Source organism: Anastrepha obliqua, chromosome 1 (genome assembly GCF_027943255.1).
Source record: "Anastrepha obliqua isolate idAnaObli1 chromosome 1, idAnaObli1_1.0, whole genome shotgun sequence".
Taxonomy (NCBI): Eukaryota; Metazoa; Arthropoda; class Insecta; order Diptera; family Tephritidae; genus Anastrepha; species Anastrepha obliqua.
The window spans coordinates 126,753,005-126,780,191 of NC_072892.1; the positions used below are offsets into that span (position 1 = coordinate 126,753,005).

The 27,187-nt window shown below is 35.7% G+C and overlaps 2 protein-coding genes and 3 non-coding genes across 5 annotated transcripts in view; 4 read left to right on the top strand and 1 right to left on the bottom strand.

The window, feature by feature from the left end:
* The window catches only part of LOC129236036 (transcription factor IIIB 90 kDa subunit), an 89,055-nt gene extending 77,731 nt beyond the window's left edge, over nucleotides 1-11,324 (top strand). Inside the window, exons 3-7 of the mRNA XM_054870213.1 lie at nucleotides 123-272; nucleotides 3,438-3,664; nucleotides 10,012-10,781; nucleotides 10,849-10,973; nucleotides 11,037-11,324. Coding sequence (XP_054726188.1) covers nucleotides 123-272; nucleotides 3,438-3,664; nucleotides 10,012-10,781; nucleotides 10,849-10,973; nucleotides 11,037-11,185 — 1,421 coding nt within the window. The 3' untranslated portion in view covers nucleotides 11,186-11,324. The remainder of the gene's footprint in view (nucleotides 1-122; nucleotides 273-3,437; nucleotides 3,665-10,011; nucleotides 10,782-10,848; nucleotides 10,974-11,036) is intronic.
* On the top strand, nucleotides 3,249-3,321 carry Trnak-uuu (transfer RNA lysine (anticodon UUU)). Its single transcript has one exon. It is a non-coding gene; the product is annotated as a tRNA-Lys (tRNA).
* Nucleotides 7,577-7,649, top strand: Trnak-cuu (transfer RNA lysine (anticodon CUU)). Its single transcript has one exon. It is a non-coding gene; the product is annotated as a tRNA-Lys (tRNA).
* An 8,707-nt stretch (nucleotides 11,325-20,031) lies between the features above and the next one.
* On the bottom strand, nucleotides 20,032-21,872 carry LOC129236037 (serine--tRNA synthetase-like protein Slimp). Its single transcript, XM_054870214.1, has 2 exons — nucleotides 21,443-21,872; nucleotides 20,032-21,361 (listed from the first exon to the last, which is right to left on the bottom strand). Exons 1-2 carry the CDS (start codon nucleotides 21,761-21,763, stop codon nucleotides 20,276-20,278), a joined length of 1,407 nt encoding a protein of 468 aa, XP_054726189.1. The 5' UTR covers nucleotides 21,764-21,872; the 3' UTR covers nucleotides 20,032-20,275.
* A 3,449-nt stretch (nucleotides 21,873-25,321) lies between these two features.
* On the top strand, nucleotides 25,322-25,394 carry Trnak-cuu (transfer RNA lysine (anticodon CUU)). Its single transcript has one exon. It is a non-coding gene; the product is annotated as a tRNA-Lys (tRNA).
* The last annotated feature ends 1,793 nt before the right edge of the window (nucleotides 25,395-27,187 follow it).

Genomic DNA, 27,187 nt, shown 5'->3' on the forward strand with positions numbered 1-27,187 from the left:
GCTGTATTTCTTGTGTACACATCACACCCACACACACATTCTCAATAACAAACATAAAAATTGCCTTATTTATTTATTTCTCCATCTGTTGAATTCACCACTCTTCTTCTTCTCTCCTCTAGATCCCTGCTTGTATATCATGCGATTCGCAAACAAGCTGCAATTCGGCGCCAAAACCCACGAGGTCTCCATGACAGCGTTACGCATCGTTCAACGCATGAAAAAGGATTCGCTACACTCAGGTCGCCGACCGACCGGTTTATGTGGCGCTGGTAAGTTGATGACGGTGAATTTTATTGTGTGAATGCATGCACATGCACGTGTATGTATGTACATAAAAACAAATTAAAACACACCTATACATATACTACATACTTATGTATGTGTGCAGGTATTCCTAGCAAATCGCTTAAATCTATTTTTATCAAAGCTAGATGAGTTGAAATCAATGGCATTACCGGTTGTTTTGTATAGGAACTTTAATTAAAATTAACTGCATACTTAATATACATATTTTCAAATCTTCTCTTGTAGGCGTGGCTTTATCAAAAATTCCTGGAATTTTAAGCATATTTTCTGATTCCTTAAACATTTATATATTGTATCATTCAGCTAAGAATTCGTACCTACGACTTGCGGCAAACTATACGGACCAATTCACATTATTTACACAAAGTTAATATTTTTACTAATTTTTTTTTATAAATTCTCTTAAAACGCATTTTGATAAATGCCGTTTTCTTAAGTCCAGAAAAAAAAAACGTATTTGGGTAATTATTTTCAGCAGGGCAATTGAATAAATCATAAAATATTATATGTATATAATACATATATAAATATATACGCACACATATGCATATTATGAGTATATTCTGTCAAAAAAGTACCGCGAATTGTTCAATAAAACGCAAAATAACTGTTTAATCATCAAAATTTATTTTGTCGCCTTCAAAATAGGCTCCATTCGAAGCAATACACAAATGCCAACGATTAGTCATCAAAGCGTTTGAAGAGATCTTCTTCAGCTCCTTCAGTGAATTCTTCTTAATGGCCTCTATCGACTCAAAACGGCGACCGCGGAGTGGCAATTTAAGTTTTAAGAAAAGGAAAAAGTCACAGCGGGCTAAATCCGGTGAATACGGTAGTTATTCGATGATATTTGCCGAGTTTTTGGTCAAAAAAGTGGTGCAAGATCCATGAGTTTTTTACCCACAAATTGGGCCGTTTCCTACGCACATTCTCTCTCAAACGTCACATAGCTTCCAAATAATATTCTTTATTTACCGTAGAACCATTTGGAAGGAATTCCGAGTGCACAACCTATGATAATCAAAGAAAACGAATAGCATAACTTTCACTTTTGATCGACTTTGACGTGGTTTTTTGGGTTTCGGCTCATGTGGATAGCGCCATTCAGCCGCCTATTGACTGGTTGGCATGTCAAACGTCTCATATACCCACGTTTCATCACCTGTTATGATGCGCTGGATAAATGTTGGGTCAAAATTCACTTACTCAAACATGAATTTTCTGAAAGAAATTAAACTCTCTTAGAACGAGTCGAGAAGCCACGCGTCCCATGCCCAATGGATGGTGTAAAATGTTGGGAATTGATTCGTGAGATAGGCTTAGGTCACGAGCTACATCCCTCAAGCTTAAATGCTAATTTTCCAGCACCATTTCCTTGACTTTTAGTTTTGGTCGACGTTTTCATCCATTGGAGACGTTGATGGGCGACCAGATCGAGGCAAATCTTACACGACATCTCGACCCTCTGCAAAAGCCTTATACCACTCGGAGACCCGTGTTTTTGATAAAGTACACTCGCCGTAGGCTTTATGCAACCTTTTCAATGATTTGGCACGGGACATTCCGTTCGAAACACAAAATTTAAGACAAATTCTTTGTTCATCCATAGTGAAAATCGCAGAGCACACTTGCGGTTGACTGATATAATTAAATGCCAAAAACAAGCTAATTGACAGATCACGCTCAAACTCTGCGACACTATAGGTGACAGTTGCACCATAATTCCAGCCAAAAAAATTTAGACATTTGTGTAGCGCGCGGTTTTTAAATGAATAATTTTTGACAGAATGTATATTTGGGCGGGTCAATTTAGATGGAATGGTTTTTTTTTTTACACCTTTGGCGTTGGCTGTCGGCAAAATTCTTCCGCGAGCTTGTAAACAATACTCTGGACTGTCATTTAGCCAACTAACAGACAGCTGATGCCCGTGCGGTCTGAAGTTGGTTACACTTCGAGTGCCGGACCCTGTATTCGTTTGTGTATTATTTTAAGGAAATTTTTGAGTGAATGATTCATTAAACAGATTAATCTGGATTCAGTACATTTTTTCGCGTTTAATGCCTTTGGTAGTGTTATGAAAGTTGATTTAAGCCAATCCTGTTTCAATTGCCCAGTATAGTAGATGTAATTAAATTTTTTTAAAAGTACGTTGAAGTTATTTTCATTTATTAACTTTATAATTTGAACAGGCCCAACTGCTTTATTATCACTCATAAGTTTTATTGTTTTTTTGATTTCTTCCGTCGATATTGGAGGAAATGTATAGCCGAATTAAATTAAATTCCAAACGCGAGATTGACCACCTTATAGAAAGTGAGACCCTTTATTAACATAGGAACTATGGTGGTAAAAATGTATATGCATACTTATATACATATATATGGAAAGCGAACTGGACATAAATCAGTTTCAAATCAAAAAATATCGAAACATCCGAAATTACGATGTTTTTGCAATTCGGGACACCGAATAAATCAAATTACGCAAAATTTGGTACAGTTACGAGAATCCTATTGGGATTAATTAAGGTGTGATTTTTTTTTAATTTGCAATCACAATTTATAAATGCGATGATGCCATGGCATTTGCACTTAACTGTGAATTGCCCTGTTATGATGAAGATTTTAGTCTGAAAATATTTTGGTTTGTCAATAAATCTATAATAAAGAATTGAATTAATCAAGAAACAAAAAACCAAAAAAAGCTAAAAACCGGCCATCACATAGTATTGACTGCATTAATCAATTCTATCATAAACATTGATTCAGGAAAAGCGCAAATTTTCAAATATTTTATATGACTATTTATAAATGTGTATAGGAAATATTTTACAAATTCCAAAATTCAACAAACACATTTCAAATCAAATCAAATCATTGAACTGTTGTGACTCATTGCTGATCGTTCTTAACAAATAGAAAATGCGAGTATTCTATGTGCCCGGGTAGCTCAGTCGGTAGAGCATTGGACTTTTAATCCAAGGGTCCAGGGTTCAAGTCCCTGCTCGGGCGGCAATTATCTTTTTTATAATTAAATATGGAAACAGCTCCAGAAAAAAAACATTATTTGCACAAAACAGAAAATATAATTACTAATCTACTTATAATAAAATCTTAAATTCTTCTAGCACTTTTGATTGCCGCACGCATGCACGAATTCAGCCGTACGATTTTAGATATTGTTGGCATTGTGAAAATACACGAATCTACCGTTCGCAAGCGATTGATTGAATTCGCCGACACTCCATCTAGCGCTCTGACTCTGGATGAATTTATGTCTGTCGATTTGGAGGCTGAGCAAGATCCGCCAGCATTTAAAGCGGCACGTAAAAAGGATCGCGATCGTATCAAAGATGTGAGTATAAGTGAAATATGGAATACAGCTACAGCTGTGCATTTATTGGGTTTCATTGATATACATATTTATTTGACGTATGTTTGTGTGTATGTAAGTAAGTAAATCAGCGCTGGCTGAAATTCACGCATTTCAATTTGTTAAACGATGAGAGAACGAAGAGAATAAATTGCTCACGCGTCGAATGCAAACAGTGTTGTCAATGAATTTCAGTTGCAAATTGTAAGAAAAGGGGATTTTTTTTATTAGGTGAAGAAGTGGAAGTCGAGATTGTTTTGAAGCAGTAAATTTTTAATATTTCGCTCATTTATTTCAATAGTGTCATAATCCCAAAACAAAAAAAACTTTTTTTTTAGATAATTACACGGTGCAACACTGAAAATACACCTGACAAATTACACACTGTAGGTAGTTTATATGGTCGAATAATGCATAAAAATATTTTTGTTATTTTTGTTGTACCCTCCAAACTAGCGTAGTTTAGCGTAGCGTAACTAGCGTAGTTTACCCAATTTTTGTCCGATTATTGAAAGTAATACATTAATTTCTTCGTTAATAAATGCACTCAAAGAATATTATCAAACATCTTTAATTTTGTTGTAAAATTATGCAATAAAAAATTGTTAAAGTTAAAAAAATGATAAAAAAAACACTTTCTCCAGGTTTAATCAAATAAAAATCAGAACTAACTAGTTTGAATAATTACTTGTTGTACATCATTTGAAAGGTCTGACAATATCATTTTCAAAACATATAAAATATTGAAAATCGATGAAAAAATGACCGAGATATCCGTAGATTACCGCGCAAAGTCTGAGAAAACGGTTTTTTATAAATAAATAAAAATTGGAGGGTACAACAAAAATAACAAAAATATTTTTATGCATTATTCGACCATATAAACAACCTACAGTGTGTAATATGTCAGGTGTATTTCGTTTTTTTTTTGTAGCACTGTGTTATGCTGAAATTACAAAAAGCTTTTATTTCATGCTGGCGAAAAATGCATATATGTATATAGGGAGATAAAAATAAAATTTTGAAGTGGTTTTTCTCAACTTTTTGTTTTTTTTTTTTGTTTTTTGTTAGTTTAAACGCTATCGAAGTAAATAAGCGATAGGTAATTTAAGTGAATTTCTTGCTTAGAGTTTTATTAACATTTGAGTTAGAATTAGAAAGGAAAAAAATAATTAAATGAAAATTGATTTCTTTTAGGTTAAAATTACATTGAAGAATTAAAATTTAACTCTCCGTTGCACACCTCTTTTAAAATCTTCGCTTGACACCCACGTCTGGTCTTTTTTGTCCTATTCGAAGATCCATTTTAAAAGGTTATATCCATAAATCGATAGAAAATTTAATATTAGGAAGCTACCAGTAACTTTAAGTCGTTAGCTATAATAGAAATATGATGTTGAATTAACGTCCAAAGTTGGAAAAGCCCGTCTGGCCAAGCCCGGGTGCCCAACGGAGGGTTAAGGGGAGCAGTCCAAAATTCTGCATTACAATATTCTTTTGGAAACAAATAATGGAAAATATATAAAAGAAATTTTAAACAGCCTAAATTGATTTGGCTCCTAATTCTGTGTATTTAAAAATCTGTAAAGACAAAATAATGTAAAATTAATATCCTGTGTATTGAAATTCTGCCTATAAATGTATTTGTTATTATGTTACGTTTTCAATGACAAAATAAGAATTTATTAAATAATAAATTGAAACTTAATTGTTAATAAATTGAAATTTCAATGTTAATAAATTGAAGTTTAAATTTCAATTAAAAGAAATTATTATGTATGGAAATATAAAAGTTTGAAATTATATTGAAGAATTAATTTTTACGGAGAGCAGTCCGGAATTTTGAAAAAATTTTAAAGCAATTTTAAACAGCCTAAATTGATTTTGGCTTCAAATTTCTTAAAATACAAAATAATGTAAAATAATTATCCTGAATTTTAAAATTGTGTACAAAAACTTATGTTCAACCATAATTATGTATTTTTAAAATACAGTAAAGGAAAAAAAATATGTTACGTCTCCAATGGCAAAATTAGTAAAAAACTCAAAGCGAAGTGAAAATAATAAGCAGCTCAACAATAATTTATCGATGTTGAAACATATCGTCCCCCTATGCCATAAACATGAACGTGTGAAAATGCAAATATTGGGAAATGAAAATAAGAAGGTTTGGTTTCTGATATAAAAAAATATTTGCGGTTCTTTGTACGCATGGTTTTCTGGGTTTTGGTGCAACATGAAAATCTAAGGAAATCAACCCATTAACTCAAAATTGGAAAATTTGCAAATTCATATTTCAGGCATAGGGGGGGAAATATTGTCTATGTAGGTTCCTGTAACTACCTGCATTCCGTGTTTGATGGTAATAATAGAAATAGTTTATTTTCTAATAGCGCTGGCCCTCGGCAGGCAATGGCAAACCTCCGAGTGTATTTCTGCCATTTAAAAACTCCTCACGAAGCCATTTTTCGTTCGAGGTCGACTTAAGCTGGAACAACATCAAGACGCATACCACAAAGAGGAGGAGGAGCTCGGTCAAACACCTAACAGAAGTATACGCGCCAATTATTTCTTTAACAGCCTGCAGTTTTATAAGTTATAAGTTAAAACATTGCCACATATTTTGCATTGTAGTTACGCGGTGCGTACGTATGACAATCGAGGCAGATACGAGGTGTCAATATTTGAATGTTGACTGTTGTGATTGTCTCTTACAATTTTCAAATATGATATAAGATACAAGAAGAACTAATTCACGTTTCAGTGAAGTTTTTTAACGATTTGAAGCGTTTCTGAAATTAGCAGTCGTTATTTTCAAAATATTGCCTTACTAAGGGTGCGAATTTTTCCTCGTTATCCATACGGTTTTCTCCGAATGTGGTAGCACAGAATTTTGAAATTCACCACTTTGTCATAAAGAAGTTTATAAAGTGAAATATATTGTAGCAATACAGAATTTTGAATACAGGATAGTGTACTATAAAAATTGTATTTCCAATCCATTTTCATGTTTTTTTACGTGAGTACATATTTTATAATTTCCAAGCTCTTAAATAATTAAATACAAAATTATAAAAAACAATTCGTTTAAATGAAATGAAAAAAGAAATATTGGTGCGAAGTTCAAAATGCAAACCATTCCCGGGGGGGTCCATATTACATCCACTAAATTATTTTTTAGCAGGTTCCTTTGAAAGCATTTTGTCTTGACAAGTTTTTATCTTCAATTTCGATTTATTTATTAATTCGAGGTTTAGTCTTATTACCTGTAAGATTCGAAAACTTTCGTTCTGCACCTACTCATTCATTTTTGCAGATTCAATAGTTATTGCCATTCATTTCTGCCAACCATTCGATAAAAAATTAGCAATGCTGCCAAAGCATGCGATACAACAACAAACAATTTCAACTATGCACTTTTACAAATTTTCGCCAAATAGTAACTAATAGCCAAATAACCCAAATGCTTCTGAAAACAAAAATAAATAACCAACTTTGGTTCAGAGTAACCAAAACGGCAACACTGTTGAGCAGATCACCGCATGATAATAAGCGTCGGCATCACTGCTTCGTAGAGCACACTGATGTATGCATGTTTGTGTTAAAGCAACGCAGTTTTTGTTGTGTTCGCGTGAAAGCAGAAGAGCAAAATTTGTTACGCGTGCTTATAAAACGGTCAGTTTTGTTGTAAATAATTATTTATTATTTAAACTATTTTCTCTTTGATTGTTTTGGCTTATGGGAATTAATTCTGCATAATTTTTCTCTCTCTCTAACGAATGTAAAAGAGCCAACTAGATTCTCTTATGTGATCGTGCCGTTTAAGAGAATTTTGTAGGTAGTAGAAATGGTGGCTAGTATTGTTAAAGCACATTTGTCAATTAGTTGGCAAGTGCCCGGCTAGCTCAGTCGGTAGAGCATGAGACTCTTAATCTCAGGGTCGTGGGTTCGAGCCCCACGTTGGGCGAATAGTTCTTTTATTTTAACAATTTTTTCCCACAACGATAATATTATTTTGCATTTTTTTTTTTTTTAATTTACAATTTTACTTATTCTAAACTGTTTGTTTTACTGGAATAGAGTCATAATCCGGGAAATCAAAGATTTTTGAGATAAATATGCTTAGTTGATTGGTATTCATAAAAATTTCTATTAACGGTATCTCATTAAAGAAACTATTTTAAAGCCGGTGTTCTCGGTAGTAGTTTTTGTTCTTGCTTCATTTGTTTTTTGAATTTTTTTGGCGTTTTTCTTTTATACTTTTTTTTTCTAATTTTGTTTAGAAATTTTTTTTTTATATATTTTGTTTTTAATTTTTTTATATATATTTTTGTATTTTTTTTTTATATTACTTTTGTTCATTTATTTTGGTGTTTTTTTAAATATTCTTTGATAATTTTTTGTTTAATTTTTTAATAATTTTTGTTTTTCTAATACTCTTGTTTTTTTATAATTTACTGTTTTGTTTTGTTTTAATACTTTTTTTATATATTTTTTTAAATATTTTTTTTATATATTTTTTTTATATATTTTTTTTAATATTATTTTAAATATTTTTTTAGATTTTTTTTTTTTTGTGTATCTTATATCTTATTATCTGCCGATCATCGTCAAGCCAAACAATTTCTAAGTCCCAGTAAAGGAATATCTGACCCGCTACTCTCACTAAGCCGAATAGATGTGCGTCTTTTAACAGGATATCTTACAGGTCACTGCAGCCTGAAGTATCATTTAAATAATATTGGTCTATCTGAGACCAATGTCTGCTGGTTTTGCGAAGTGGACATAGAAAGCTCAGAACGTGCGCTTTGTGAATGTCCTGCCTTAGGCGAAAAAGATTTCACCACCTTGGTGGTACCGCAGTATCTCCATGCAATCTTCGGAACAACAAACCCAAAATTGTGCTAAAATTTGTAAAAAGCTTAAAATTCTAGAGTTACAAAAATGGGACTTGCGCAATAGATCAATTCTGGTCGCAGTGCATAGTGGCCTTCTAATAATAATAATAATCTTTTATATTCATTTGTTTTTTTATATACAATATACTATATGTATATACTATTTTGTGTTCGTTTTTATATTCTTTGATATTTCTTTTATATATTTTTTTGTAATATAATTCTTCTTTTTTATAATAATTCTTTATTTATGTGTTTTTTATATATTCTTTGATATTTTTTATAAATTTTTTGTTTATTTAATATTATTTTGTTAATTAATGTTTAATTTTTTTTGTATTTTTTAAGACTCTTGTTTATTTTTTTTGTATTTAAAAAAAAAAAATTTTATTTCTTATTTTTCTTATTTTTTTATTTTTTTATATTTTTTTATATTTTTTTTTTTATTCTTTTTTATTGTTTTTTTTTGTTTTTTTCATTTATTTTTTTATTTATTGTTTTATTTTTTTTTTTAAATATATCAAAAATTGTAACCAAAAAATTTTTAAAATCCTCTCCGAATGTTTCCAAGTTCCTTCTTAGTTTTTATAGCGACCCTTGAAGAAGTAGTAAACTAAATCAGGGTCGACCTTATTATCACATTTCTGCGTTATATTTCTGTCAATTGTGAAATTGTGAAAAAAGGTGAACGCGAGTCCTAAATAACCGATTGTTGTGGTGGCCATATAAACATCGCCCACACACGTACGGGGAATGCTGCTGAAGTGACAGTCCTTGGTCGGGTATAAATCCGGGTCGTTCCGTTAACGTAACCGACTGTATGTGGGAACGCTAAATGAAGATTTCGACAGTATTGCTGAAAAAATTAGTAAATCGCTTCAAAAATGTTCAAAAATCTCGAAATCGTGGCATCATAAATATTAACATTTGGAAGACGGATTCCTTTTCACAATACTTCCCTCCTGAGTATGGTTACAATTTTCTGTCTGGCTGAGCGAAAAAAATGATTAATTGAGCCGCTGATAGCCATAGCAGCTAATGCTCTGGAATTTACTCTTTAGTCACATGAATAAAAAGAATCTTAGAAATGAACAATAAAAATTATCAGTTTCGGATTTTTAAAGTGAAACTTCTTCTTCTCTCTCTCTCATTCTCTCTCGGGTCTCTCCCTCTTTCTTTGTCTGCCTTGCAAGTTTCACTTCTGTTATGTATACTACACTACACCCACTTTTTTTTTAATTGGAATTTTAAATGCACACATTTTCTGTATTTTAGGTTAGTGAAAATGTATTAAACTTTTTATTATTCTTAAAAGGGTGTGGTCGGACTATGCTGGAATACTTCATGTATCGATCAAGAAATTTTTTTTTTGTATTTATACTTTAATTTATTTTCTTAATGTTTTTGCTTTTTTTTGTCGCTCATCCACAGATCGGAGAACATGAGTTATCGAAATTACAAAAGGAAATCGATACACACCTCGAAAAAGATCTCAAACGCTTGCAAAAAAACACAATCAAACGTCTGACGGGCGGTGTGGGTGATATCGCTAATGATGTCGATTTCGAAGATGTCGAATCGGCAAATTTCATTGAAGAATCCAATCTCGAGGCAATCAAAGAATGTTTGGCCGACACACCCGAAGTTAAAGTGCCACAAAAAATACCAGAGAAAATTGTTATAAATGGCCTCAAACCAGACATCGAGTCAATGTGCCGGCCAGCACCGAGCGAACTCCAAGAAGCGGAAAGGTCCAAAGAGAACGAGGTCATGGATGATTTAGATTTGGAAGGCTTAGACGATGAGGAGATCAACAATTACATTTTGACGCACGAAGAGGCCGAGTACAAAAACAATATGTGGAATGCATTAAATGCCGAATACCTAAAAGAAATGCGCGAGAAAGAGGAGCGTTTGGCAAAAGAACGTGAAGAAGGTAAACCGGAGAAGAAGAAGCGACGACCACGTCGAAAGGCTATCGGTCCCTCAACCACCGCTGGCGAGGCTATCGAGAAGATGCTGCAGGAAAAAAAGATCTCAAACAAAATTAATTATGACATTTTGCGTACACTGACGGAGGGCTGTGCAGCTGGTGGCAGCAGCAGCACCACAATACAGGCGGAGGCTGGTGCGTCCGAAGTAGTCGATGTGAAGAATGTGCCGATCATTGTGGAAACAGGGCCGATTCAACAAAAGAATAGGTGCCTTCGAATGAATTTATGCAGTTTCATAAAATGAATTTAATTTAATTTTTCTTTTTCGTTGCAGCCGCGGCAAGCCAGCTTACACAATTGGTGGGCCAGCATCCAAAGTGCCTAAGCTTGAAATGGGTCTGCCAGTTGCAAAGGAGCCGCCTACGCCCACGAAACAGGAACCGCTGGTGGTGGAGAATGGTGAGTTCAACTTGAAAGTATTAAAATATGCATGTCTTTATTTTCTTATTTTTATTTTTACAGATGATTTGGATGAATTTGTCGACGATGCTGAGGCAGATGCCGATGCCGAGGTGGAGCCTGAACCAGAACGCGAATATTCCTCACTCAAGGATATGCTGAACGATGGCGAAGAGGACGATTACTATGGCTATGAGGAGGACAATTACTAATAATGGCAGAGGAAAAACTTTTAGATTTATTTATTACATATAAAATACTATGTATTTACGTTACGAACAAACAAAAAATAACTTTACAGAAAGTTTGCTAGCAGCTATTGATAAATAATTTTTTTATGCTTAGCCGTACACCTACATACGTTGGCGTCGATTTCGAACAAATTATTTTTCTAAACTTAAATATTTTTAAAACTACTATTAATATTTGTTTATATTTTGTTTTGACATATTGGGTCCGCCATATTTTGTCGTGGTTTGCTTAATAATTTCATTTTTTTCTTATACCCACGTGGTTTATCTGTAAACGCATGTAAAATTATAGTTTGCCCTAATTCAAGCATCGAAAATGAATAAATTATCTCCCGGGTCCCCTACGCTGACGATTGTACGATATTGGCGTCGGGCAATGCATTTGATGGCTTGTGCAAAGTTACCGATTATCTCACCAGCCTTTCTCGCTTTTTCACTGCGACTCTCTTTAGACTCTCTTTACCACCTGGACAAAGGAGGTCAAACTACAGCTCAAGGTTAAATTCGCCGACACACCAATATCGACTGTAAACAATCCCAAATTTTGGGTGTCAGCTTTGACAATTTACTGTCCTTTTTAGAAGAATCAAAATTACTACTAAGGTCCAAAACCGCAACAAGATCCTTAAATCGCTTGCCGCCAGTGCGTGGAACAAAGACAAAAAATTGTTGCTGGCGACATTTAAAGCAATTGAATGGACGGTTCTAAATTACGCTGCACCGGTCTGGTCGACTGGAACTAGTGATACGCAGTGGGCAAAGCTCCCGACATACCATAACACTGCTATTAGGACAGCGACGGGATACCTCCTGATGTCCCTCATACAAAACCTACATAATGAGGCACAGATGCTACCTGTAAAGGCGCACAACAAACTGCTTACCAAACAGTTTCTACCTATGTAGACACCTTCTTGAACCAGAACCGCCTCCCAGGCACGTCAGAAGGTACCTCTTCAACTACTCCGACGAGATCCGAGAACGAAACGACAACTATTGGACCGGACAGTGTTTAGACAGACAATAAACGACATTTATCAAGATACCCTTATCACCTTCTTAAGCTCCTGACCTCCGAATGCCGTAAACGGAGTAGAACCACCACCCACAGCAGATGAAGGTATCCACCCACCGCGAGCAGGCTAAACTCTTACTTATCTAAAATTGACCTCGACATACCCAATATATGCCCAGCATGTGAAGGCACCCTCATCAGTCCAACTCCGGCTACGCAATCACAGTATTTTTGCGTAGAACTGCTTTTCACAATATTAACCAACTTTTCACATGCCCCATCAAACCCAACCTGTCGAAACAGCAAGTTTCCTGGGCTTACCGTTAGATGAGTTAGACGGTGACGGCCGGTAATCCACATTGCATTGAGAGGGTTTAGTAAGCTTCTACAACAACAACAACAAATTATCGAATGAAGAACTTTCGCGTTTGCTAGAAAAATCGCGTAAAGAAGATTTTTCAACTGGAAGTGAAGAAGAGTTTGTTCCGAGGCTCTTGAATAGTTACTTTTCAATTATGTCTAAAGAAACATTTAAATATACAAAATTATTACAAAAGTTCTGCGATTCGACAACCCAACCGGCTTCCATAATCGTAAACGGAGAAATAAGGTTCGAAATTTTTGGTTTGTACTTGTGCAGAGTCTTAGGTAGGACCCGGACATTTACAGAGAAAATTCTCTACAGCCTCCTCTGAAAGGTCCCCACAGCGTCTGCAATGGGGGTTAAATGGTAACCCTAGCTTTTCCGTATGTGTGCCGATCGTCCAGTGACCGGTAAACACAGCTACGAGTTTGGAAATTGAATGGCGAAGAGTACAAAGGACTTTCTGAGTCCTTCGTATATCGTATTGGGGCCAAAGGGTTTTCGAAATAGCACATGAAGAAATGGAGCTCCATCTTTTCTGCACTTTCCTGAGAAATAATTTGTGCAGTTCCCCTTTAACAACTGACAGATGGATGCCGATGCTAGGAGGTCACTGAGTCCAATTCAGTACCAACCCCATCCTGGCATCATCCTGGCTCATCAGCAATTTCATTTTCCTCTATCCTCCGGCTTAACTATCGGAGAAAATGTGTAATATCTCCCTCGCTACCGCGTTCCCTAAGCATTTTGCATGCTTGCAGGATCGCAAAGACTTCTGCTTGAAAAACACTAGCAGCATTCGGCAGTTCAAAGGAGATAGATAAATTGGCTGATTTAGAGAAAATCCCTGCTCCGACTTCCGATTCCATCTTGGAGCCGTCAGTGAAGACAGAGATGCAAGCTCCGGTGCAGGTTTTCCCCTCGATCCATTCCTGCCTATTTGGAAAGATTTCCCTAGCACGATCCCATACCCTAGTTTGCAGATAGAGAGATCTGTTCGAAGTTCGGAAAAATACGGTGTTAACTGCCCGAAAATGCTACCATGTCCCTTGAGAGATTGTCTCCAGAGGCCAATCTCCTTTAACCTGATTGCACTTTGAGCTGCGCTGAAAATGACGGAAAAGTCGATGGGAAGTAAGTGCAAAAGGACATTTAGGGCTGCACTGGGGCAAGTTTTAAATGCTCTGGTGATGCCAATGCGTTCAGTCCTTTGCACCCTCCCCAGTTTAATGATATTATAGCCCTTCTGAAGAGCTTCCCACCAAACCAGGCAATCCATAAGTTAAAATTGGCAAATCTACTGCGTTGTACTATACATCCACAGCACGACCTGTGGCTTGAGTCCCCATTTTTTACCGAACATAGATTTGCAGGAGTAAAAGGCTATACTGGCCTTCTTTACCCGATTTACTCGAAGATACTTAACTTCCGATGAGAGCGGGAGAACGTGGTTGTTTAATTTGGTGCTGAGGCGTTTGCAAGTTCAACCGTATTTGTGAAAAGAAGCCGGAACTGCGGCTGAACGGAACCAAGGAGAACGCGTAGTTTTATTTAGTTGAAGGACTTAAAGACCACAACGCCACAACGGACGAGTTTTTTGCATCATACGAATTGGGAAAGAAATTCCTCGAGAGGAATTAAAGTATGGCTGGTACACTTAAAAAAATAGAAGAAGCATTCCTTAGAAACTTTTATTAGAGAAACTGCAATCAATCTTTCAATCTTCATTTGCTTCCATTGAAACTACCACATTGGTCTATTATCTAGCAAAACAACAAATGCACTATCGTTAAAGCACAACGCACAATTCTCTTGATGTTGGGCCTGAGCCAAAGAAGATGTATTATCAAGTATTACAATAAAACGAAAGGTGGTGTTGATAATGCCCACAGAATGTTTGCGGGGTTCAGTTCGAAACGAAAAACGAACCGTTGACCAATGTGTGCTTTTCCCAATATTATCGATATTTCTGCGTTAAATGCTTTCGTAATTTATATATGTAAATCTTCATCCAAACCAAGGCGAATTTATTACAGATGACAACAAACACATATACATAAGTAAAACCCTACATGTATTTGTTGTTGCGTTTGGTGAAACCATCACGTCAAAATCAGCAAGCAAATGTAAACATACGAATGTAAACATACCAATACATACAAACAAAGCATATCATTTTGACGTAAGCCATACCTACGGTGAAAAATTCAGCTGGGTGAATGCTGTCACCTTAATAAATCCACCTTGATCCAAACTATCAAACTTGAACAGACAAGCAGAGTCGTAAGAAATTTTTTCGTGATCATGGTGTTACTCTACTCAAATATTACATGTTGTTGTTGTAGTAGCATAAACATTTCTCATATACATATATACGGGAAATGCTGCTGAAGTGACAGTCCTTGGCCGGATATAAATCCGGGTCGTTCCGGTTACGTAGAACCGACTGTCGTGGGAGCGAAGTTTACATCTGCACTTGCGCATCAAAAAATGCTATGGAACCCACCAACTTCTTCGACATGGGGCGAGACAGAAAGCGAAGAACTTTATTCACTACCTGCCAAGTATGCGATATTGGTTCCACCGCAACCCAAAAAGCATGACAGATGCAATTTTACCTTACCTACCTAAACTCTTTTATGTACAATATTTCCATACAAAATACATAAGGGTCAAAATTATCGACCCTTGAAAGTAAGATTGGTCGAATTTTTTTAACGAAGACCTACGGTCAACAAATTACGGAGCATCTCAAATAAAAAATAAATAATTTATGGAGTCATTACTTAAAAGCCACTAGAACAACTTTCATACAATCAAATTTTATAAAAATAATCAAATTTTATAAAAAGGTCGAAAGAATTTGTCGATAAATGAAAAATGAATATACAGTAGGTTCTGTTTTTATGCGGCTTTTTTTTATGCGGTTTTGAAATAGTGCGGTTTTTTTTTAAATTACAAAATGCATGTCGACCTATGGGGAATTGTACATATAAACAAGATTCTAAACCAGCTAAGCAAAAACTCATCACAGATTGCATCAGAAATGCTAACCCTACAAGTATGGAAGATATATAAAGATATAATTTTCAAAGATACAATATTTTGTTTATGCGATTTTATTTAATTATTTCAGATTCATGCGGTCTATGGAACGTATCTATAGTAATAATATGGGACTAGTGCCCTTTTTTATGCGATTATTTCAGATTTATGCGGTTTTACCATTTGAAACGTATCTATAGTTTTACTATAGAACTAGTAGCTTTTTTTATGCTGTTTTTTCTTTATGCTGTTTCTTGCGGAACGTATCTACCGCATAAAAACAGAACCTACTGTATTAAATATATTGCTACAAAAATTTTAAATTTCTCTCATTAGACACACTTTGCATTCTACAAGTTACGCCTGCACGTATGCAACATAAATCCACTTGACCCAGCACACATGCCCTATAAGGGGATAGAAGATTCTGCACAGCGTAAACGTTTTTGAAGTGAAGCTTCTTAGGCGTCGATGAAGAGTAAAATTTCAAGGCCATGCAACGTTTTGGGCATTTTCGTTCCGCGAGAGAGAAAGAAGATATAACGTAGAGGTAAAGCAGAGAGAGAGACCTATACCGTATATATATCTTAGACACACTTTAGGCTACTTTTCCGGAATGTTTCCTTGTGGTCGCTAATTTCTAGTGAGAAATACCACTGCCTACTTTTTGGCGCTTGTTTGTTTGTGCAAACTTGTGGGAAATATATTTTTGGTACCTAATTTTTGGCGTTATATTTGCTTAGTGCCTACAGTTTGGGGCGTTTTTGGTCCCAATTTTTTTGGTGCTTTTTTTTTTTTTGGTGCCTAATTTTTGGCGCCTATTTCCGTTTCTTGGCTAGTGCTTGTGCGTACTATAAAGTGCTATCCATTCCGGCTTCGGATTTATTGGTATTGCCTTCCGGCAATTTGTGCCGTTGCTGCAGTCTTGGAGTCGCTGCATTTGTGCGGGTGATAAACGCTCGGAGTAGTGGGCGTTGTTGCCACGGTTTGTGTCCGGCATTTACCTACACCGGTCGACCCTCTCCGTTTTTTTTGTAAAATTTGTCCATTTGTATTCTCTGCAAATGTTGTGAATTTATTTAAATATATATCCTTTCTCTCTCTCTCTCTCTCTCTCTCTCATTCTCTCTCGGGTCTCTCCCTCTTTCTTTGTCTGCCTTGATAGGTTCACTTCTATTATGTATACCAGCCCACTTGCACTTTTTTTTTGTTGGAGCCCACTACATCACTGCGGCCAGACAAAAGGCCTCTTCTTTTCGCCATTTCCCCGCTCGCTATCTCTATGCTCCATTAACTTGACGAAAAATTTGCATGCGAAACCAACAACAAAGTTATCGAGTAAGATTTGCCGCTAGCGAGTATGGCTATAGCTCTTTAGGTCGCTCTGCCTTACCAGCACACGTACGTCCGCTTTGCCGACGAACAGTGGCTCACAGCTTATTTGATGCAGCAAAAAAAAAATTATTAAAATATCAAATATACTTTATGGTATTTCCATTAGAAAAAAAATTTCATTTTTTTTTTGTAAAATAACATGTTTTATTTTATTTAATTAATTAATTCTTTAATTAACATGTTGTAAATTGTGGCTGCTTGCATCGGTCGAGTCAAATTTTCTTCAAGCGCGTTGTCAACAGGTAATGAAATTAAGTGCAGAAAATAAATGGAATTTAATCCATTTTTTTCAATAAAAGCTTGAAAGAGTAGAGAAAAGGCTAGGCTTAACAAAGCTGTCATGAAAAATGAATGTGCGGCTTTATTTCTAGGTTATGGTTGCACTAACGTTCAACGACTTCTATAAATGCTATTGCAGCTCTCTCTCTTTCGCTCCAATACGCACTAATTTTATAATATATTTCACAATCAACAAAAAACTTCTTTATACACAACGAAATATAATATTTGCTCCAGTGTGCTAATTAAGTTAGGGCCCGCATACTTACACACGGGGAATGCTGCTGGAGTGACAGTCCCTGGGCGGATATACACTAAATCCGAGTCGTTTCGATAACGTAGAACCGACTGTCGTGGAAACGTGGGCCTTCTATTTTCATTCAGCTCGATTTTCACCACTGAAGCAGGTTTATCACGTAATTTGCTCCGACAGTTTATCCTGATTCCAAGCCACCCAAAACCACAACGAGTCAAGCAAAATCATCGACTATATTAAAAACATACTAATTTCCCATTGGAGGAGCATCAAAATCATGTGGATACCTAGGCACTCCGGCATCCAGAGTAACACACTGGCAGATACAATTGCCAAGGACATTTCCGTTGTACCAACAATCACATCCGATGGTTTTCGAGAAAAGCGACACAACTCAAAATTAACTCAAATTCGGAGTTTTGTCGTTAAAAGCAAAAATCAACTACAGAGTTTATATATTTTTATCTGGAAAAGCGTCATAATCGAATCTTGAAGCAATTCTGAGAGATGGCGTTAGTGTCGTTTTGTCAGGTGATCGAATTGGCTCGTCAATTATCTAGAAAACTGACCCACCTCAGTATTTTGTATTTTTGAATTATGTCACTTTTCTCGAAAACCATCGATATAGCGACTTATTCATGAACAGAGGCAAACAAAGTTACTTCGTGAATAGTCGTTTTATATTATTCGAACATTAACCCCAAACGTACAAAACCTAACTATGCATCATCGGTACCCACCAACCGACATTACCCCACACACACGGCTCCGTATTGGGCACAGCATAATAACTAGCGCACACCTATTACAAGGTAGTAAATCCAACACCTGCCCCTTCTGCCAAGCCACAGTCAGTGTGCATCACCTACTGGTATCCTGCCCAGAACTTGTTTCTCAAAGGCATCACCACTTCAGCAATAGAGATCCTCTTCAACTTTTAAAAGATGCCACTGAAGATAACAACAACAAAATGTACACATTTCTAAAGGACACCGACCTACTTCGTCGTATCTAATCTAACACACATCACTAACTAGCCGAAAGCCTCTGTTGCTGCGTTTGCTTGAGTTTACTAATAATTTTATTATCATTTAAGCTTTTACAAATAAAAAATAAATATTTGCTTTCACGACAAGAACATCTTTTGTTTTTGTTTATATGCGGCAATACTTTGATTGGGCCACCACAGTACGTTTTACGCGTCACGTCAGTCATATCCGTTGCCGCAACGCACAGTGCGGCCGATTCCCGAAAAGCTGGCCAAAACTCAAAAAATTAAGTAATTGATTCAAAATTTCTTACTCGGGGGTTGTCGGGGTCGCTGATTACGAATTTGATCTTAAAATTTTGAAAATCCACCCTCTTCCACCCCTATTGGCCACCCCCTCACGTGAAATGGCGTATATTCATTCTCTCTTCGTATTTATTTCTTGTGCACAAAAAATAGCATAAAAGCCAAGGTAACAAGTGGTAGCAGCTAAATCTTGTTTTATTCAGTAACCATTACTTTTTTGAGTAAGCTTTAATAGGTTTCAAAGCAGCATATGCCGGCGTTGTATTACTATACAGTTTGAAAACTCAAATTTTATAAAAAAAATTGCAAAAAATGTATCTACGTATTGCTGCAGCTAAAAATTTTGTGTCGAGGTATTTATATGTACTAAAGATTTCTCGTATTTTACTAACCTTCCGAAGATGATTCCATTTGGTTTTGTTCAATTTACTCCATTACTAAATCTTTCAAATGTGTACAACTTTCACTATTCATCGACAGTAATACGATGCTCAAACGAAGGCCACGTTGCGACTGAAAATACAGAGGATACTTAGGGTACGGGACGTTGCTATGAACGGTTTTCACTACTCAAGGCATTACTGTAGCCAACTTAAAGACAAAAAAACTCTATCTAGAAACCTTTTTTTCGACTTTTGGCCAGCTTTTTGGGAATCGGCCGCACTGTGCAACGGTCGCAAAGTTACCATTGTGACAGCACTATTAAACAACAAGTTGTTTGTTCCAGAGGTATTGGCAGCACTGATTTATTTATAAAAGATTTAAAAACGGTATTTCTTATAGCATAAGCATTTGGTAAGTTACACTCAAATATTTACTCATTTCTATACTCTTAAAGCACTAATGTGTTGGTTCAATAAAAATTACTTAAGATTTGAATTAGATCATAAATAAGACCTAAATTTAGAAGCGAAATATTTTGCACACGCAAATAGTAATTTTTTGTTGTATTTATGCAGTTTTTAAGCGCACTAGTATACAACTTTTCTTAATTTTCATAATTTCCTTTACACTAAAGCGATTCTAATGAAATACTTTTTATCCATACATTTTATTAACTACTATGTACTGCAACCCAACAACAAACCAGTTAGCAAATTTAAAGCAATACTTTGAAAAAACAAAAAAAAAAACAGTTATCCTATACGTAGTGCATTATGTATGACGTATGCATTACATTTTTTTATTTGCTTTTCTCCTTAAAACTGTTCTATGCAGGTACCCTGCTTTGCATTCAGCCATAAATCAGAATGCAGAGTTACGACAGCAATTAAGTGCATTTGTTGCATTTATTTATTATACTGCATTGGTCTGAGTACTGGGGCTGCTAGAAAAACTGCGCACAAATTAATTATAATTCATCAACAGCAGAAACTTTAAGTCTTAAGAATTTTAATTAAAAATTATTTGAATAAATCCTTAAACTCATTCATAGCCGTATTACTAGCTTCCAGTTGGCAACCTAGATCCCCAAGTAACTTGCAATCTTCCAGCTTTAATCCATTCTCCATTAGTATAGCTATTAATCGTGTTGTATGCAGCACTGGCCCACCCACTAAATGCGGAAATTCGTAATTATTCTTTTCACGTATACAAAACATTATCCGTTTCGAAACATAATCGCCATAATTGCTAACGCGTCCCACACATATGTAACGTTGCTCCGCCGGTGAATACATTTCAATATTTGCACGCAAACATTCGGCATTCGTCAGCGCGCTAGCATCCGCATAGATTATGCGAAAATGTACGCCCAGTTCCTTGTAAAAATCTACAGCTAAATTTAAGATATTCTCCATTTTTTCGTGTGCTTCATCAGCAGTTCGCGTTGCCACAAACGTTTGCACAGCGTTGCTTTGTGTGGCAGTGAAAAGGTTTTGCGTACCTTCATTTGTACTTTTGATTTTTTCGTAATTTCTACCAGCCGCCACGCACGGTATTGGCAAAGACGTGGGAAAAACCACTAAACGCGCAAAGGCACCTAAAAAACTTTCGAATGAAGCACCGCCTGTCAAATAAGCACGATTAACTTCACTGACAAGATCTTCCTCCTTTACTAGGTGGTATTTTTCCAGAGGCGTTGCATTCGCTTCTAAAAGCACTAGACGCACAAAATCAGGATTTGCCATTGGCAGAAAACCGCCCTTTTCAGCAAAGTAATTGGCCAATGCTTGCATGCTGTACAAATCGAACTCTGCTGGCGTGCCTAGCAAGTAGTAGCGATCATTGTTTTGGAAAATTATCTCTTCTTTGTTCGCCAAATGCGTTGGCCGGTGTTCCTCGCAGCGAGGTGTTGGGCTGCGATAGAGCACCTTTTCGACATTGTTTTGCGGACAATCCGGATGCAAGATATTTGGCAAATTTAAGAATGAGTGAACGAAATCTTCTTCGATTGGATAGTCTTGAGTTTTCAGCGCTTTTAAATGATTTCGAAGTGCTATGCCATTCTCTTTCAGTTTCTCGATTTCGTCTTTTGTTGCATTGCCCGCCTGAGCAAAAGAAATTAAAAGAAAAGAAATGCGGGGAAAGTTTCTAATTGCATCATGAATCATAATTATGTTTCTACTCACTTTATTTAGCTCCTTCAACTTATTAGACAGCGCCTCTCGCTCAGTCTCCACTTGTTTTATTTGATTTTGCAAGCTGTGATATTTCTCATATTTGCTTCTTATTTCATTGAGATTTATCTGTGAGCCTCGAGCCTTTATACTCTTTTCGAGAGGAGCAGAGTTTTTAAGTGTGTCTTCAAAATCCATATACGGCTGAAGAGGCGCGTAGTTCTTTTTCGCCTTGTCGCCGGTTATGTACAGCGCAGAAATGCCACGCTGAATTGCCTGGCGCTTGGCATTTGTCAATAAACGCTTAGCAGAGAATGTGAATAAATGCACCATTTCGGTTTATTACGTTTATAACAAAACTACTATGCTATAATTTTTATTTACATACTAATTTATTTAAGTAATTGCACCGGCATGCTTCGTAATTATGTATTTAGCTGATGTGATTCTATGTGAACAGCTGATTTTTGTTTATGCAATCCTAGTGCTGCCAGACTGTGCTAGAAAGGAGGAAAAATACTTATCATGTAAGTTAGGATTTTATGGTCTGAAAGTGTAAAGAAATTAATTCTAACAAAATTTATTATGGAACTAAATGAGACTATAAATACATTTTAATTAAGGGGCGCAGAGTATGCAGAAACGACTTAAGAGTATTTGTAATTTGCAAGCCTTTACAAAGTTGTTTCTAAGAGGGAAGCGGCCGCCGTAGCCGAATGCTTGGTGCGCGACTACCATTCGGAATTCACAGAGAGAACGTTGGTTCGAATCCCGGTGAAAACACCAAAATTAAGAAAAACATTTTTCTAATAGCGGTCGCGCCTTGCCAGGCAATGGCAAACGTCCGAGTGTATTTCTGCCGTGAAAAAGCTCCTCACAAAAATATCTGCCGTTCGGAGTCGGCTTGAAACTGTAGGTCCCTCCATTCGTGGAACAACATCAAGACGCACACCACAAATAGGAGGAGCTCGGCCAAACACCCAAAAAATTACATATATATAAAACGCCAAAAAAATTGGGACCAAGAAACGCCCCAAACAGTAGGCACCAAAAATATATCTCCCACAAGGTTGCACCAACAAACAAGCGCCAAAAAGTAGGCAGTGTTATTTCTCACTAGAAATTAGCGACCACAAGGAAAAACTCAGGAAAAGTAGCCTAAAGTGTGTCTAAGATATATATAAGGTATAGCTCTCTCACTCCTTTTCCTCTACGTTAAATCTTTTTTCTCTCTCGCGGAACTAAAATGCCCAAACCGTTGCATGGCCTTGAAATTTTACTCTCCATTCTCGCTCGCCAATCGACGACGCCTGAAGTTTCACTTCAAAAAATTTATAGAAAAAACTTGGTACTTTTTTGGGCCACCTTTAGCTTTTATATAATAACTGCTTCCTTAAGTCGATGCATACCTTTTACCGATACCTTGGCTTCATTAGCTGCAATTTTCTCCCACTCAACACTTAAAGCTATCTTTAATGACGCCTTTGATGGTATTTTGTGCTTTCTGATTCGCCTTTCTAGGAACTCCAAGACATGGTCAATCGGGTTCAGATCCGGTGATTGAGCTCGAGTTTTAAGCTGGTGGTGAATATGCCATTCTTGCACGAGATAAGTGAGTGTTTTGGGTCATTGTCTTGTTGAAACAAGAACCCTTTAACACCCAGTCCAAATTTAACGGCACTATCATGCAAAATTTCTTCGAAATATTTAAATACAGGTGTTTGTTCTTTTTATCATCAATAAAAATCGTTTTTTCTACTCCAGATGCAACTATGCACCCCCTAATCCGCTGCCTTTCCTCCTCCATGCTCAACGATAGGAATACGATTTTTTTCATTCAGCTCTGTATTTTCTTTTCGTCAAACTTTTGGAGGGCCATCTGATCTGAAAACATTAAATTTCCACTCTTCACTGAATATGACATTTTCGCAAAAAGAATCTGGCTCATTTATATAGCGTCTGGGGAACTCCAATGTCTTCTTTCTGTTAATTCCTGAAATGAAATCTGAATGAAAACCCAATCTTATCTCGTTTCCAGGAATATAAGTAAAAGCACAAACTATTTTTACTGTTACTTTTGCAGCAAAATTTTTATGAGCTGAAAGTGTACGAATAAATGCTTTGCAGCATTTTGTTATGTCTGCCTGCTTGGAACTCTTCAGTGTGAGTTGAAATAACGGCAGCTTTGTTTGATTACTGTATATTTTTTTAATCTGATGTCTTTATATCAAGCGTGTGTAGTTTATATACATAAAGGGTGGCATATAAATTTTCAAAAAAAATTTTTTTTTTCACCCGAATCGTCTGAAATTTTAATATGTTGTATGTTGTTGACAACATAGTGGTTATCGTCCGTACTAGAATCCTATTATTAATCCAATTATTTCGAATTTTTTTTATTAAAAAACTGAAAAAAACCAATTTTTCGAGTGTCAAATTCAAAACCGCGCCATTTTGTCAATTTTTTTTTCTAGTGGCGGGACATAACTATGGTCACACTGTATGTTTTTTTTTTCCTTTTGGTTTGTAAAAGAAGTTAAATAAAAATCATATGAAATTTAAATTTCGTTTTTCCAGTTTTTTATTGTAAAAAAGTCCTGAAAATACCCCAAATTTTCAAGCGCTAGACCACCGGGACCCCTTAACGAGACGCGATTACGCCAAACAAGAGAATTTCCGCTGCGTTAATATTCTTTTCTCCGTACCAAAGCTGCGCAAGACTTGAAATTCTTGATAAATACTTTCGCCGATGTGCACACTTCAAGCAGCAACACAAAGTGAGGTAGTTGTTAAGGTCCAAAGAAGCCGCCACAGAACCCCTTCACTTTAGTGCACATTTTATTATCAAAGATATTCGGAAAATTATACTAAAATTTCTTCAGGAAACGTACAATAGTCAATGGATTAATTACTAACACTACTACAAAAAGTACAATCCTACTGGCATTAAACCCATATATCCTACACACATGTCTTCTCAGAACCTCAAGATATTTACACGCCTTCGAATCGGTCACACTATAGCCACCCATGTCCCTTTTTGCAACTCAAACGACTACACGACAACACACCTCCTCGACACCTGCCCAGTATTGGAATACACTAGAAATGCAATTCATCCTAACCTTGACCTTTCGAATCTACTCAACAACACAGATGACAAAAGCATTAAGTTAATTTGTAAATTTATTAAACTAACTAAATTAAAACTTTAACTCTTTGCGAAAACTATATATAAAATTATACTCCACTCAAACTCACGCTACCTATTAATCTTCCTCAACTACCCTCTCTTATCTATGCTATTACCCTAGTTTAAGATATCATAAGCCGAAGGCCCTCGCTGCCAGTGCTTACTTCGTAGGTGGAATAGTTATTAATAACTGTTACTCTTTTAAATAAATAAATACAAAAATATTTCCTCCACTTAAAATAATTTTGTTTTTTATTCAGTAAAAAAGTTATTCAAAAACAAATGTAAATTTATTCATACTTAATGAAAACTTAGTATTTGTAAAGAATACGTAAAGGTAAATATCAAAATAAAGTTTTCTATTCCACTCAAAACATTTTTTTTTTATTAAATTGAAAATTAACTCAAAACAAAATTGGATTATTAATTTCGCACCACCTTGCATAATACGCAGTTTTGCTTTTGGTAATATCACAGAATTATAATAATAATTTATATAACTTTTATATTTACCTAATAGAAATGAATTTATTTAATTTTTATTTAATTAAATTTTAACAAATATTTTAATCTTATCATTGATATGGTAGCACTAAAAGGATCTATAAATAGAAGAGATCATGAAAGAAAAATGGTTGTGCAAAATATTTTAACTCTGCCTAGTGTTATATTAAGCCTTTGGCAACATGATTTTACTTGCCCGGCTAGCTCAGTCGGTAGAGCATGAGACTCTTAATCTCAGGGTCGTGGGTTCGAGCCCCACGTTGGGCGAAGTTCTGTTTTACTTTATTTTAATATTTTGCTGTTTTTAAATCATTTTTGGTACAAAATTTGACCTTAAGCATACATGTACATGCACATGTGTGCATATATACATACATACATATGTATGAAGTGGTTCAAAAATCACGTTGTGTTCTTACAATTTCTCTGCTGTTGGTATTGGATGTTTCCTTCCATATAAAAAGTTTGTTGAGTATTCAAGAAAACGCGCTTAATGGTGCTGAGAGGTGAATTATGCTGGGCTGATCGCCAAAAATTTGCAACTACGCTTCATTGAAAGACCGAATGTGGAACGCTTTCGGAAACAAGGCCGATGCCTAGAACAGATACCTTGTCATTTAATGGGACTTCGTTAGCCAGGTAGCTTAACTAAAACAACCTGCATTTGATTTCCATCCCCTAAGTTCCTTAAACCTCTTAGATCTTTTCAAGAAGGTAATTAGTCGCTCCAGTGAGGCATTTTGCAAATTTCCCAGGCCTTCGAAGAAATAAGCGCCAAGATATTTGGCACGGCTTCTTTAAAGTGCAAGACATTCACACATTCATCTCCATAACTTCTTGTGTGGTACACCCATTTTACTGGCTAAGGTACCAATAGTGCAGTGACCCGTTATAGCTCTTGTGAGGACGCTGGTAGTTGATCTGTTGAATCCAAGCAGATATTTTGTGCTTTTAAGATTCAGTTTTGGTCAGAGCGGTTTGGAGACCCTACAGCACTAATGGAAGTTAGGCTGTAGTTAAAACTCAGTTCCAGTAATAAGCTTTCGTTCTAAACTTGCGCTGGTCTGTCAGTGATCTCTGTCTGTTTGGTGAGATATAGTAAATATATAAACAGGAACTCTGCTGAGCGGAAACTCGAGCCCCTGTAAGTCAATATGAAGTCAAGTCCTTGATCTCCTTGTGTTTGTCACTTGATTTTTAAGTTTTTGAATAAAACCACTTTTTTTGATTTTTGAATTCACATTTTATTGAAACTTTTTGTTCACCACCTACATTTTTTATGAATTTTCCTAAATTTATTTTTCCGAATTTTTCTAAATTCAATTTTCCCGCATTTTTCTAAATTTAATTTTCTTGAATTTTTCTAAATTTATTTTTTCTGAATTTTTTCAAATTTATTTTTTCTGAATTTTTTTCAAATTTTTTTTTTCTGAATTTATTTGAAAAACTGTCATAGTTTAAGTACTTTTTGTCAACCAATTTTTCAGGTTTTGTTGTTACATATAAAAACCTACTTTTTTCCGACAAGTTTTTCGGATTGCGTTGTAGCTTTCACGTGGGGTAAATTGTTTGTAGGTGTGTGCGCATGTTGTTGGTAGTTTATTGGGGTGTCAACTAATATACCAACTTGTACATACATTTTTATTAAAGTGGAAGCTTGTGAAAAAATATACATAAGTATTGCTTTGAGGACTACTTTAGCAGTCAAAACAATCAGCATCAGATGGAATATGTTTGTGATAAAAGCCTATAATCAGGAGCAGTTTCTAGCGAAAATGTGGCAAAATACTGATTTGTACGAGTATAATAAATTTATTTATTTTCCCTAAACTGCTAAATTTTATTCAGAACACGAGCCCAGAAAGTCCTTTATTCTAGATTAGATTAGATTAGATTTGAGGGGGGGTTGAACAAGTTCAAGCACTAAGTCAGGTGACCATTGCACTACACCCGGATAGATTTTAGTAAAAAGAATAGAGATAGGAAAGATAAAAAGTGGGTGGTAGGACGGATAAATTAGTTTGAGGTCACTCTTCCACAAATCTCTTGGATTCATTGAT

Coding starts and splice junctions, on each gene's coding strand:
- LOC129236037 (XM_054870214.1), bottom strand. CDS start 21,763: ATGGTGCATTTATTCACATTCTCTGCTAAGCGTTTATTGACAAATGCC. Junction 21,362..21,442: donor AGTTGAAGGAGCTAAATAAA/GTGAGTAGAAAC, acceptor TCTTTTGCTCAG/GCGGGCAATGCAACAAAAGA.